This window comes from Opisthocomus hoazin, chromosome W, assembly GCF_030867145.1.
Source record: "Opisthocomus hoazin isolate bOpiHoa1 chromosome W, bOpiHoa1.hap1, whole genome shotgun sequence".
Taxonomy (NCBI): Eukaryota; Metazoa; Chordata; class Aves; order Opisthocomiformes; family Opisthocomidae; genus Opisthocomus; species Opisthocomus hoazin.
The window spans coordinates 39,686,178-39,701,115 of record NC_134453.1 but is presented as its reverse complement, the minus strand read 5'-3'; the positions used below and the strand labels follow the sequence as shown (position 1 = coordinate 39,701,115).

Here is a 14,938-nt window from a genome sequence, read left to right as displayed (position 1 = left end):
GAAGGAAACTATGAAACAAGGGATATACCATTGCTGAAAACACTAGTTTTACATAATTCAAAGCACAGGTAATTTCTTTTGTCCTGTTTAAGGTCCAGGATAATGGCTGTCATGAATAGATTTGACCTGTGCATACCTTTATTTTGTTTAAGACCAAGGACATCATAACTGGAACCAATAACAGCAGAACTCAGAACGAGAGTACTATTAGGAAAAAGCTTAAGCAGAGATTGACAATTGAAAAAACATACTACTACACAGTTGATTTTAAGCATTGAAGGTGAGCTAAGAACAGAAAGCAACCTTTAAAGACTTCCAAATACTTAATAAGAATAGTAAATAACTCCCCACATTCCTCATTTTAACTTTGTACAGTACAGTGTATGGATCAATAGCATCACTTCTGCATGCTGCTGAAATCTAGACCAGCTAAATGTCAAGTAACTAGTTGAATGACAAAAGGACCCTAAATTCTGCCAGGTACTGAGCATTATTTTGGAAAAGAGTAGAGGCATACCACCCGAGGACAAGACACCTTGAGTTTTCCTTTGAAAAGGGATTTGCATTTTAGCTGTCAAATGTGTCTGAGGCTTAATTTACAGTATATATTTTTAGCCTCACAGTAGCATTTACACGTGTAGCAGAATTCTTGGTGAAAAATCAGCTTTTAATCAGCTGCAGGTATTCATATCTTAAAAATGTGGCACTAGTTCTTATCTCACTAATAAAATCACATAAGCAGTACTCAGTAAGGTCTCAGCTGTCTTGTTTCTTGTCCATAGCATGATAAAAGTAGTAAGCAAAGTATTTTGACTATTTCAGTTCACTGCAAGCATATTATATACATCTACATGATCTAGAAAGACTACCTAAAGCAAGTGAACTATTTTTTCTGATCATGTAACTATCACAGGAATTCAGAGTCCATTCTAACAGTTCAGTATTTGAGTGTATGTTGAGTGTGCACTCCCTTAAAGACAGTTTCTAATATTCTAACACACACAGTTTTCATAGACTGAAGACCAAGTCTGCAAAGACAGTTATCTGAAATGAAATATTGATATGTTATAGGATGCTAGTCTTGGGACCTATAAAAAGTAATTATTCATGTCGCCTTCGTTGGCGTGGCGACCTGGTTCAGGGACGGCTCGGCAACCCACCCCTCGGCCGCTCGGGTCATCAGCACGCAGACACCAATGTGGTGGACGGCAAATGGCGTTTATTGATAAATAACACAGCGTTATATAGCCTAGGTTTACAGCATCACTTCCGTCTGCTTACTTCACGGGTTAAACGCTATTGGCTATTAGGACAGGGGGGGGACACTACCTTTCCGTACAGCGCGACATCTTCAGACCGCCAAGCCTTAACTACCCACATTTCCCCCCTCCTTATGCTTAACTAAATAGGCTAATATGAAATATAAAGTTGTAATACTTAACTTAACTTAACTTAGTATTTAACTTAAGACTTAAACTTAATATTATTTTAGACTTAACCTTAATTAATCTTAACTATAACTTAAAAATATAAATATTAAGATCTTACGATAACAAATATAAGGTGCCTTGAACAAATGTATTTGTAAATTAGCTAAAACATAATCTTAAAATATATATAATATAATTTTAAAATATAATCTTAAAGTCTTAAAAATTCTATCGATATTCTTATTTTATATTTATTCTATATCTTACATTATATTTATAGTTTTAAAAAGTATATGCTATAAACCTGAAAAAGTATAAGGCACAGTAAACAGGTAAAAGTTGAGGTAAATTTTAGGATAACACTGGGTAGGTACGTTTTTAAAGCAGCTGACGGTGTTCTACGAACATAATGTTAACTTTCTCCAGTCGACTTTTGACGAACGACACGATTCCACTCAGTATACAGGGTCCAAAAATTAGTGCTATTACAATCATTGCGATTGGTCCTATCAAGGTGGATAGCAGGGTGGTTAACCATGGGATTAAACACTGCCAGAGATATGCATGGAGTAAGGCCTGTTTTGGAACAGATCCATTGAGCTCCTTCAGAGGGAATAACCCATTTTTCTTTGGTTTTTCCCACTGTGGACGAGACAGAACTACAGAGCTTCCGTTTTTGTCCCCACACATTGCCTATACAGGTCCCAGATCCAGAAACATATTGCATGGTTATCCTCCTTTTCTTCTCTCCCCAAGAACATTGAAGTGGTACGGATCGGGTGTCTAGGCTATATGTTGTGTTTACCCCTATAGCCTCATAAAAAGGGGGTTTCACGTCATAGCACAACCAACAGTGTGCAGTTAGGTTTGGGTTGGTTTGGTTCAAGGTGTCATAGGTAGCTTGCATTAGTTTCCATAAGGGGGGTTCCCTCGTCCCATCGAGGGAGGATATTACATCGCTTTGGGTGGTCTCCAGGGGGCTAGCAGTTATCTGTGGTCCACTAACAATTGGATTGGGGCCAATTCCATGAGGAGGGTTTTTTATTATTTCCTCCTTCCTTATATGTATCAATCCACCTCGATCTTGTCCTGGTTCCCAATACCTAATTCCCCAAGTTCTTCCCGTTACCCATCTTGAGTCTTCTGGATGAATTACTTGGAGGATTATAGCGTCACAATTACTGTACCCTACAGATCCTCCAGACCAATCAAGTCGTGGATGTTTGCAACCTAGTGGTCCCCATGTTGTCATTAAATATTTGTCTGGGATTGGGGGTGTCCAAGCGGAAGCGATAGTGACACAGTCCCAATATGCGCAATAATATTGATTAGGAGAATTACAATATCCCTTTCCTGGGTTAGATTGTGGACATAAGTAATAGGGCCGCTGGTTTAGGCAGGGCTGTATGGGTGCTAATTCACACAGGTGGGCAGCAAATCTAGGAGGTCCTGCTGTTATGACTTCCCTTACTACTCGACCATTTACAAGGTTCCGTAGGACCCACCTATAAGGCTGATGGTGATGGTAACTTGATTCTGCCTGTCCTATAGTGACAAGCTCCAAGATTAGGATCACACAAAGGCATCGTAGCCCCCCTTTGCGGACGCTATTCTGCCGTTGTCTGGATTCTGTCCGTGAGGAGGTTTCAGGCTCGGACAGGACGTTTGCCGACTTGTCGTCTTCTCTTGTCACCGGGGTGTACGGGTTACGGGGGTGTCCGATGATCCGGTCCTTCACGAGGGATTCCATCCTCCTTGCTAGTCCGGGAGCGTCCTCCCCGCCGGGCTGGTCCTGCCGCTCCAGCCGCCGTTCACCCGATTCCAGGCGAGTCTTTCCCGGGTTTCGGCACCACTTGTCGCCTTCGTTGGTGTGGCGACCTGGTTCAGGGACGGCTCGGCGACCCACCCCTCGGCCGCTCGGGTCATCAGCACGCAGACACCAATGTGGTGGACGGCAAATGGTGTTTATTGATAAATAACACAGCGTTATATAGCCTAGGTTTACAGCATCACTTCCGTCTGCTTACTTCACGGGTTAAACGCTATTGGCTATTAGGACGGGGGGGGGACACTACCTTTCCGTACAGCGCGACATCTTCAGACCGCCAAGCCTTAACTACCCACATATTCAATCCAGTTCTAATATGCTGCAATTGCACTACAGACAAGCATGTTTATCCAAGTTCATCAAGGAACAGCAACATTTCTTGATCAGTGGATTTTGGTGCTATACTTACTAGTAGTTGAGTAAGATCTGCATGTGCAACTTCTAATCTGCGCTGGCAGTCTGGAATCATAATTCGTGACTCTTGTAAGATCTCAATCTGTGAAAATTAGAAGCCAATGAAATGAGACTGTATCCCAGATAGGAACACTGTTTTTTTAAGATAAGCCTTTGCTCTGAAAAATCAGTAGTCCAGTCATCATCTAGGAACTTCAGAACAGTGGTACCAATTTTCTGAATAGGATTTTTTATTAAAAGACACACTTAGCATAATTACTTAAAAGTCTGTTAATTTACAGGCCACTTCCATTTACTTTGTGCTTAATTAAATATAAAGTATTAAGTGCAAAAGAGTATTTAGATTTTTTTTTCCTTAGAAAAAGGTACTGCCTGGTAAGCTTTCTACACAGCATTTGTTAAAAAGGCTATTTAAAACAAACTTTCTCATGCTGTCATGAAGCAGCTTCATCCAAAATAGGATCAGCTGGTTATATAAATATCTCCTGCATCTTTTGGGTAATAAAGAAAAACAGTGTTCAGATAACACCACATAGAGATAATTACTGCATGAAAAAAGTTATTGAGTGATTGATCACATTGTGTGCACACTGCAGGAAGCTCTGACTGAAAGAGAAAGGTAACGAAAAATTAAAAGCAAAGACCAGCAGGCTCATATTTTTGATGCTTATTATGCATAAAAAGTTATTAGTTATCCTTGTGCTTCATTTTAGAAGAAAGATTATTCTCACCATGCACTTTGAACAAAATTACTAAACTGGCACTCCACCAAATCTGAACATCTTGCCTCCTCCTACAGAAAAACTCAATTTATACAAGGGAACGTTTATTTCGTGGAACATTTCTGGATCTGAAATCCAACCACTGAGAAGTAAAGGTGTGCAGAGTTGTTCAATAATGTTAAATCTATTTAGAAATGAAAATAGGTTAGATATTTAAGTATGAAACCTCTTCTGCATTCATGATAACCTGCAACAGAAGGCTTTGACTTTAAATGGCTTACTTCGTTCTGTCATTCCTATGTTGTGTTCTTTCAGTATTAATGCTGCTGTACTGAAGGGAACACTGTCATCACAAAAGGGAAGACAAGCTATGGCTAAGAATGTATTTATGCATACAGGAAGGCCTTTTGTAGCACAACATTATCATAATTCTTAAGTGTCATACGCTTACGTTCTTAGTTGAAGTCATTTTTGAGAGAAAGGGTTTAAAAACTTTGTTTCTAATTTCCTTTCAGAGAATCTAGGGCAAAACCTGTCTACTTTGATGAAGGAAAGATGGGTGAAAAATGTTTAAAAAAAGTTAAGCACCCCCAAGTTCTAGTTCTCATCAGTATTATCACTTTCTTTTAAGCATTCAATATTGGATGGTATTAAAAATAAGACTAGTCAGTCTGCAATGTTACACTTTCAGCAGTGAATGAATAAAGGTTTTTAGAACTTCTGTAGAATGAGATATGCCATGAGATGATGCCTTCTGCTTTATGTACTACAACTTTGTTCTACAAAGAATACCTACAGGAGTGAGAATATCCAGTAATGACTTTCTTGGGCCAGTATTGATAAATAGTTGTGTGTTGTAAAGCTGGTGGATGATATAGAAAGTAGTAACTTATTTGATATATGCCACTCAATAAGTGATCTGGGAAGGCATATAAGCTGTAGTCCTGACTGCTATAAGAAAAGAACAAAACTACCCTAACCACTGTGTTCAAAATAGAATTTGACTGAGATCCAAAGGGGTACCTGACTTTTATTTACATTTGCCTGCAGTTATGCAATAATAAACAAAAAACTGAAGGAAGATAAATACTATAACTACATTCAGTAGGTGCAAACATTTGGAGATTGGAACAGGAATTTTGCGGAACCAATATTACTAGTTGATTACTGAACTATCTATATAAACTTTTGATAACTTCTACATAAAACTCTTTTTTCCAAGATAATCCCAGATGGACTGTTTACTGTTAAAAATGTATATAATAAAGCAAAGTCAAAAGCTCAAATAAGTAGATAAGCTTTAGGACTGGAATTTTTAAAAAGTGTTTGCTTTCCAAATTCTATCAAAATTTAAACAGCAGCCCTCTCCCCTCCCCCAACACAGTCTAGAAACTTTCTGACTAAATTCTTAAGAGTTTAAATTATAAGCAGGTCACAGAGGAAGTTATTACATGAAACTGATCTAACTTTGCAAAGAGCCATAAATATATGCAAGGTTTCTGTGAATTACAACGCCAAATATAAGTATTAAAAAACTGGAGTAACTGAAGTGCATCTAAATAAAGTATTAAGACAAAAGCAATAAAAGTATGTAGAGAAAGAAGAAAATTGAATTTGTTGTCAATAAGTGCACATAGGACCAGAAGAGCTACTGTGACTAGTGAGGATGACGTCCCTATTCCTTTAAGTGTACTGAAAAATCCAGTTAAACAAGTCTCTTCAAAGAGCCACAGTTCTGATCAGTTGTCTTTCAGGACTGAAGGTATTTCTACTAAGGGAGCAGATGTCTGGCATCTTTCAAAAGAAAGCAGTCTTCTCAGATGTGACGGAGCTCTCTAACTGTTGGGGTGTATATAGCCTATTTACTAAACATGATGTGGATTTTTTGTAAATTGGTTCATATATCAAAGAACTAGTGTGCATAATGCACTATCAATAGCCTTCAACCTGTTTTCCATAAATTCCAGATTGCAGTGACAGATAAAGCAGAACTGGAAACAGAAAAGCCAAAGATGCAAATACACAGATCCACCTACCAGTTGCTTAAGTGGAAGGGCACCATAACAAAAATCAGACAACTATTTTACACATTTAAAATAAGCACAAAGGCCAAACATGATTATGAGAAACAGCTGAGGAGGTAATGCCTGAGGCTTTAAACATAAGCTTTGATTTTAGCAGGTCCCACAATAAAAGTTCAAAGCCAGTATTTCAACTTATCTAGGCAGATCAGAGCTGCTCAGATGAGGCAGATTCTCTATTTTTTGGCTCACCCAAGCACTTATACTAAATTGAATTTTTGATACTTTAAGAATACAAACAAATATTGCTTATGAGTGTTGATACCAAGTATTCTGCAACAGGAAGCAATTTTGCTCAGCCTAATTGACATGTATTGTATAATGGGGACAACAGTTTTATCAGCTTCAAAAAGATGGAAGCAGAGTTTGGTGGTTTTTTTGTTTCTGGTCTTTTTTTGGGTTTGTTTTTTTTTTTTCAGCTGACCCACAACTTAACAAGAGATTTAGAGATGTGCAGACCCACAAATAATTTAAAAACAACAAGAAAACCTCCATAGGATGCTCTGTCATTCCTTCATCTTAAGAAGGATAAACTACTGGGTCACAGGGTATGGTGACAATATTGTTTTATATGACAGGAATGGTGTTCTAAAAACAAAAGATAGGCTAAGAAAAAGGCTAAGAAAAATTAGAAATGTGAATGAGTCATACATATATGAATTATATACACACACACAAATATATATTCATGCTTTTAAATACCGCTTCATAATCACTTGCCCTTTGTTGCACAACTGAAATCAGATAATCATAACAGTATGGATCTACTCAAAGACAGTACAGAAGAAAAGAAAAAGCATGCAAATAATTCAGTTTGATAAGAAAAGTGCTACTTGTTTGAACTACTTTTCATCAGAAAGTTTGTAAAACACTTGGAATCCACTGACCAGTTACAGCCATACCTGATGGAAGGACAGAGATCCAAAAGGAAAAAAGGACATTTCTAAGTATCATGAACACTAATGGTTCCAAAATCCTACTAAGGAAAAGACCATAGCACAAAGTAAACAGTGATGCTAAGGCTACTGGTTGGCTAATCAACATATTTGTAACTTAAATCCACAGCATGGTATTACTTCTCACCTCACTGGTAATCAGGGAATATAAAGGCATAAAGTGCTGGGCCAGGATGGTGGCAAGGGGGCACAGGAAGTAGGACAGCATAGGTGATGTAGGAGAAAGTTGGGTATAGGGAAGGCAGGAGCTTACAGGAGATACAGCATTAAGGGGAATATAGAGGGAAAAAAAAAACCTCAAACACACACAAAAACTGTAGGAAACCAAGTTTTATTAGTTCTACTTCCTTTGAAGCAACTTGTTTTATTTTTACATAGCAGGCCCAAAAGAAAGCTTGAGCTATCCATAAATATAGGATACAAGAACACACTGCAGTCTGTTGTGAGATCTTTGCCAAATACATTTGATCAAAACACTTCTGAAGGACCACAAACAAAAGCATGCAGTAAAGAACTGGAGAACATTGTTTTGTTTCTACAGTGCTTGGGCATTTCAGGCACTGAAACGGCCATGTATCAACCCCAAACTAACTACTATTTGTAGCAAAAAAGCTGGAGGAGAAGAAAACACTCTAGGTCTAAATGCCTCAGTATTTCAAATAAGCTTTCTCTGCAGCTCCTCTCAGATGAGGGCCAATCCTGTTTCTTTTAAAGCAGATTACTTTAGGACATAAAAGGCAGAAAGGTTCCTTTGGTCTTTTTGGAAAACAGCTTGTTGCTGGCTGTTTTCCACTAGTGTACAACTGTAAGGTTTTCTTTATTGCCAGCAGTGGGGGATGGAGAGAGAACACCACATGACCTGAAGCTAAAAAATGAAGATACTGTTCAGTGGACAGAAGCAAAACTCCATGTCCTCCACTGAAAAAGTTTTTAATTAAAAGTACTCTGTATCATAAATTACAGATACTGCTCCTTTAAAATTAATTTAGAGGATGAACATGGAATTATGTATTACAGAAAGTTGTTATTTAATCAGCAGGCAGCACATTTCCTCCCAGTAACTCAAAATTCTACCTGAACAGATCCACGCTGATGCAAGTATAAAGCCCCACCCTGTAAACAGGTGAGAGGAGGTAAACATCTGAATGAAGAAGTTTCTTTGGGAGTAGTATGAAGAAAACACTAGCAAAAGACAGACTTGCTTTCCCAACAAGAATGGCTCAACCTTGTTAGAACAAATAACTGAATTTTCTCTCTGCTGAGGTTAAGCCTGGGGGAGAGGTTTAGAGGGTTGGGTTTTGTTGTTGGTGGTGGTTTTTGTTTGCTTGTTAGGGTAGCATATATATTCTGAACACATGCTTTGCTAAAAGGTAGCAGGCTGGTTAGCAGATGTTTTAGAATAAGCTAAAAGGTTTGGGAGGAATCTCTTTTGTGGAGGCAAAATACCTGGGGAAATATTTGTGCTAAAATTGGAAGCAGAACAGACATGGGAAGTTCCCGAGATAGACAGAAGGCAAAAAAGTCAAGTCTAGATTGTTTTCTTCCCTCTAAAGCAGAGGAAAAGTGAGCCCAACTACAGAAGAAATGAATCATGTCCCATCTTGGTGGCAAGTCTTTTCTACCATAGGAATGGTGCCATACTAACTTATTCCAAATATTGCACAAATGCTTTTAATCTTCAGTATAAAATCTGGAATCTAAAAGGTATTTACACATGACTAGATAAAAAGGAAAACAGTCTCTGGAAAACAGAAGGGAAAAAGAAAGACCACAGTAATGATTTTTCATCATTTTATCTCTTTCAGAAAGCACATTAGGGAATAAAACCAAAGTCTGAAAGCATTTTCTGAGACCTGATGAGATGCATTCCAGAGTCATGAAGGAATTGGCTGATGTAGTTGCCAAGCCACTCTCCATGATATTTGAAAGGTCATGGCAGTCAGGCGAAGTGCCTGGCGACTGGAAGAAGGGAAACATTGTGCCCATTTTTAAAAAGGGTAGAAAGGAGGACCCTGGGAATTACCGACCTGTCAGCCTCACTTCTGTGCCTGGGAAGATCATGGAGCAGATCCTCCTAGAAGTTCTGCTAAGGCACATGGAGGACAAGGAGGTGACTGGAGACAGGAAGCATGGCTTCACCAAGGGCAAGTCCTGCCTGACCAATCTAGTGGCTTTCTATGGTGGTGTGACTGCATCAGTGGACAAGGGAAGAACTATGGATGTGACCTATCTGGACTTCTGTAAAGCCTTCGACACAGTCCCCCACAACATCCTTCTCTCTAAATAGGGGAGACATGGATTTGATGGGTGGACTGTTCGGTGGCTAAGGAATTGGTTGGAAAGTTGCAGCCAGAGGGTAGTGGTCAACGGCTCGATGTCCAAATGGACGACAGGGACAAGTGGTGTCCCTCAGGGGTCCGTACTGGGACTGGTGCTGTTTAACATTTTCATCAATGACTTAGCGAGATCGAGTGCACCCTCAGCAAGTTTGCAGATGACACCAAGCTGAGTGGTGTGGTTGACACACCAGAAGGACGGGATGCCATCCAGAGGGATCTGGACAAGCTCGAGAAGTGGGCCTGTGTGAACCTCATGAGGTTCAACAAGGCCAAGTGCAAGGTCTTGCATCTGGGTCGGGGCAACCCCCGCTACCAATACAGGCTGGGGGATGAAGGGATTGAGAGCAGCCCTGCCGAGAAGGACTTGGGAGTACTGGTGGATGAAAAGCTGGACATGAGCCACCAATGTGCGCTCGCAGCCCAGAAGGCCAACTGTATCCTGGGCTGCATCACGAGAAGCGTGGCCAGCAGGTCGAGGGAGGTGATTCTGCCCCTCTACTCCGCTCTCGTGAGACCCCACCTGGAGTACTGCGTCCAGCTCTGGAGCCCCCAGCACAAGAAGGACATGGACCTGTTGGAGCGGCTCCAGAGGAGGGCGACAAAGATGATCCGAGGGCTGGAGCACCTCTCCTGTGAGGAAAGGCTGAGAGAGTTGGGGCTGTTCAGCCTGGAGAAGAGAAGGCTCCGGGGTGACCTTATAGCAGCCTTTCCATACCTGAAGGGGGCCTGTAGGAAAGATGGGGAAAATCTTTTTAGCAAGGCCTGTTGTGATAGGACAAGGAGTAATGGCTTTAAACTAAGGGAGGGTAGATTTAGACTGGATATACGGAAGAAATTTTTTACAATGAGTTTGGTGAAACACTGGAACAGGTTGTCCAGAGAGGTAGTGGTGTCCCCATCCCTGGAAACATTCAAGGCCAGGTTGGACGGGGCTCTGAGCAACCTGGTCTAGTTGAAGATATCCCTGCTCACTGCAGGGGGGTTGGGCTAGATGACCGCTAAAGGTCCCTTCCAGCCCAAAGCATTCTATGATACTATGATTTTTAATATCACCTGTATGTTAGGAATGTTATTCTGTATTTAGTACAGAGAATTCCAAGTTGCTAGCTTTTAAGGAAACAAATTGTGCTTGTTAAGGATACTGTACAAATACATAACGGGGAGCATTAGACCCTTCATTAGCATTTCCACTGCCTCTTTACCTAAGCAGCTAGAGCTACAGAGGTCAGATTATTAAGCAAAGGTCATATATTCTTATAAAAAACCCCAACTTATGTAAATTATCAGACTGCAGTGAAACTGTATGTTTCATCCAATCTTACTGTACTTCACTGGTGAGAAGACTGAAACTTTGTTTGAACCAATAGGGTGGGGGGTAGAAAGAGTTGAAAACTTATAAAGCCAACTAGCTGTGGTGGGTTGACCTTGGCTGGATGCCAGGTGTCCACCAAGGTGATCTATCAGTCCCTTCCTCAGCAGGACAGGAGGGGAGAAAATAAGATGGAAAAAACTCATGAGTCAAGTTAAAGGCAGTTTAATAAAAGCAAAAAAAAAGGCTGTGTGTGGAAGCAAAGAAAAACAAAAGATTTATTCTCTACTTCCCATCATCAGGTGACGTCCAGCCACTTCCCAGGAAGTAAGGCTTCAGTATGGGAAAAGACAAATGCCATAATAATGAATGCCTCCACTTCCTCCTCCTTTCTCTTAGCTTTTATTGCTGAGCATGAGGTCATATGCTATGGAATATCCCTTTGGTCAGTTTGGGTCAGCTGTCCTGGCTATGTCTCCTCCCAAGATCTTGCCCACCCCCAGCCTACTGGTGAGGGAGGAATGTTGTAGAGACAGCCTTGATGCTGTGCCAGCACTGCTCAGCAGTAGCCAAAACACTGGTGTATTATCAACACCTTTCTAGCTACCAAAACAAAGCACAGCACTTGAGGGCTGCTATAGGGAAAATTAACTCCATCTCAGCCAGACATGAGCTAACTGAAGCATTTCTTTGATGCTAAATAGACATTTAGAAATTAATAAGTTACAGAATATTGTAACATTCCTTTCAGTTAGAACTCCTTCAGTAACAAGATTAGCAGCTCATTCTCATATTCAACAATAATTTTCCAAAACAATATAAATTGTTTCCAAATGTATTTCCTTTCAGCTGTTTCAGGAAATATTCTACCTCCCACTCAACAAAGCGAAAGAAATATTGCTATTTTCACTAATACTTGGAGAAAAACTGTGTATTAGCAAGACTGTTTTTACTCTTTGGCATGCAGATATTAAATTCTATGTTAAGTCCATTGGATTTTTAATTAACCTGGAAATGACATTACACAAGAAATCATTTGGAACTGTAGGATAACTATAAAGAAAATATCATTTATCAGTAAAAATACTGACAGGTAACAAAAACTCCAGAGTAGATCTACAATCCTACTGAGAGGAAATAAGGAGTAGATACCTCAGGCTCTTCCCACACTCACAAGCCTCAAGATAAAAGCATGAGAAGGGAAAGGAAATGTTATTTATGTAAGGGACAAATCAACAAACACAGAAATACAGAAAACTGCTGGTTCCTACCATTAGTCTGCATCCATGAGCAACTACAGTGAAAACTTTCTATTATGGATAAAGTGTCACGAAGCCTATGCAAAGTCTTCATATATCGAGAATCATTACAACTGTGTGGAAACTAAGGCTTCATTACAAAAAAAATCCACACAGAGGTACAACTGCATTATTTGCTGCTACCAGTCAGGAGTCTTCATGACCCTCTACTGAAACTATATGCAGAATTTACACCTGATATAAAACATCAAAAGTCTTTTAATACTTTTTTTCTAACTTCTACAAATCTGTTGTGCATAGAACAGTTGTTTTCATTCAAATTGTTTTCAATCTTATTAAAATACTTAATAACTCTTTTTCCTAAAAGTCTTGTGGTTGAAGATAAGAGTGATTTTGAGATATAAAATTTATGAAAATGTTTTCTTTCATAGTATTTTCCCCCAAATACTGCTCTTCATTTATTATGATTTTTCTGCCACTAAAGTTTTATAAGCTTTCCCCTAAATTCTAAATTTCTCATCTGCCTTTTGTAGACAAAAAACAGATAGAGTGTGGTTTTTTTGGTTTGGGGGGTTTTGTTGTGACTGGGGGTTTTTGTTGTGGGTGGGGTTGGGGGGGTTGTTTGTTGTTTTCATTTGTTTTTTGTTTGTTGGTATGGGGGTTTCTCTTTTTGTGGGGGTTTCTATTTTTGTTTTTCTAAATAAGCTGTAAGTGACAGGAAAGGAAGGGCTTCCTTGCCCCATAATGCTAGCAAGTCTTTCCCTGGGATATACTACCTACCACAAGTAGATTTCACCCAGCTTGGATTCACCTGAAGTATATTAGTTGAGACACAGAAAGTAATACAAATACAGCATGCACCCAGGACAATGGTAATATACAGGGTCTTCAAGTTATATTCTTGGTCAGAGTATACCAGCACTGTGAGCAAACTGTCCCTTTTGTTTCTCAGACAATGAATCTGATCCTCATTAAATTAGTCTGTCTGGACAGTGCAAGTGAAAGCTAGTATCTGAAAACTGCCAACTACCCTAGTTGGTCACTGCCTCAGCTAGAGATCACTTGAGTTCACAGGAACCACAAGGTGCCCAACTGTATAAGGAGTTAGGAGAAAAATATTCAGTCAAACCCTAACTGTTGTTCTACAAAGGGACTTACAGACCAGACACACCCTAAAGTCTACATATGCTTTAGGAATGGCATTATTAATTTTAAAGTAATTTTTTCCTTAGACACTTCTGTACTGTTAAATCATATGTTCTACTGCAGAGTTGTAACTAGAAAGCTAAATGAGAATAGTAGTACATTAAAAGGTAAGTAGTGCTTTTAAGCATCCCTCCCTCAACTCTGGATTGATTTGTATATACATATCTGATTTAGCTGATACCTCAGCTAAAATAAGTTAAAATTATTCTCCTACTCTCAAATGATTGAATTCATTCCCATCCCCCAAATGCTATTTTTTATTACTGAAATAAAGTCTATAACCATATTTTTAAATAAAGCTATTCAGATTAGGAATTATTAACTAAAAGCAATTCTTAAAATGTGTAACTACAGATATTTTTCCTGAAGAAATTCTCAAAATATTAACTTTATCCAAAATGGTTTTTTGAGCAAGCTCTCCTGCTATTATAAAATTTTCTTTAGTGTAAGAAATTTGATCTTATGAAGTGTGCACATTCTTTCTGAGGCTCCAAGTTCTTTATAACCTAAAACATTAACAACTTTCAGAATGCAAAGTGCTCTAAAAGAACAATAAGTGAAGATGTCATTGAAGGAACTGATTGCTTTCAAAGTGGATCAGGCAATTTCTGAATGAATCAAGACTACTCTCTTTGAAGGCTTTTGTCATTGGTCTCTGAAAATATCTTCAAGTAGGTGTGTAACATTTCATTTCACAGCAGGAGTTCCCGGCCTCCACTGTTTTTGACTTTGATATCTTCCCAGGTCACTGTGGAAATACCACAGTGCAGTCAAATAATCTGATGAATGGGGGACACTAAAAATAGGAATTGCATTCATTATTTCTTGTTAGCACCAGCAGATCTTCAGAAATACTATTTCTATAGGATTTCGGAGTCAGTCTGTGGTGAGGCAGAACATAGCTGAGCTCAATAAATACAATTCTTTACTTGTATACAATTTTTTAATTTGTATTTCTTTCTTATGGCATAATGAAAACAAGGCAGGACATGCACACATGAACTGAAATCTGAACTTATTTAAAAAGTTGTTTTAGTTTGTTCTAAAGGGGCTTTCTCCTAGCTTGTTTTCCTTTATTTTTATATTGGGTTTTGTTTAGTCTTGTACTGGGTTTGCATGGCAAGGTTTTGGTAGCGGGGGGGCTACAGGGGTGGCTTCTGTGAGAAGATGCCAGAAGCTTCCCGTATGTCTGACAGAGTAAGTGCCAGCTGGCTCCAAGATGGGCAGTCTGCTGGCCAAGCCAATTAGTGACAGTGGTAGCGCCTCTCTGATAACATTTAAGAAGGGGGGGAAAAAACTGCGTAATGGCATTTTGCAGTGGGAGAGAGGAGTGAGACTATGTGAGAGAAACAACTCTACAGCCACCAAAGTCAGCGAAGAAGGAGGGGGAGGAG

At 39.4% G+C, this 14,938-nt stretch overlaps 1 protein-coding gene across 1 annotated transcript in view; it reads right to left on the bottom strand.

The window, feature by feature from the left end:
• The window catches only part of LOC142365641 (tubulin-specific chaperone A-like), a 65,656-nt gene that overhangs the window by 7,815 nt on the left and 42,903 nt on the right, over window positions 1-14,938 (bottom strand). The window contains exon 3 of the mRNA XM_075446651.1: window positions 3,668-3,754. Within this exon, the coding sequence (XP_075302766.1) occupies window positions 3,668-3,754 (87 nt within the window). The remainder of the gene's footprint in view (window positions 1-3,667; window positions 3,755-14,938) is intronic.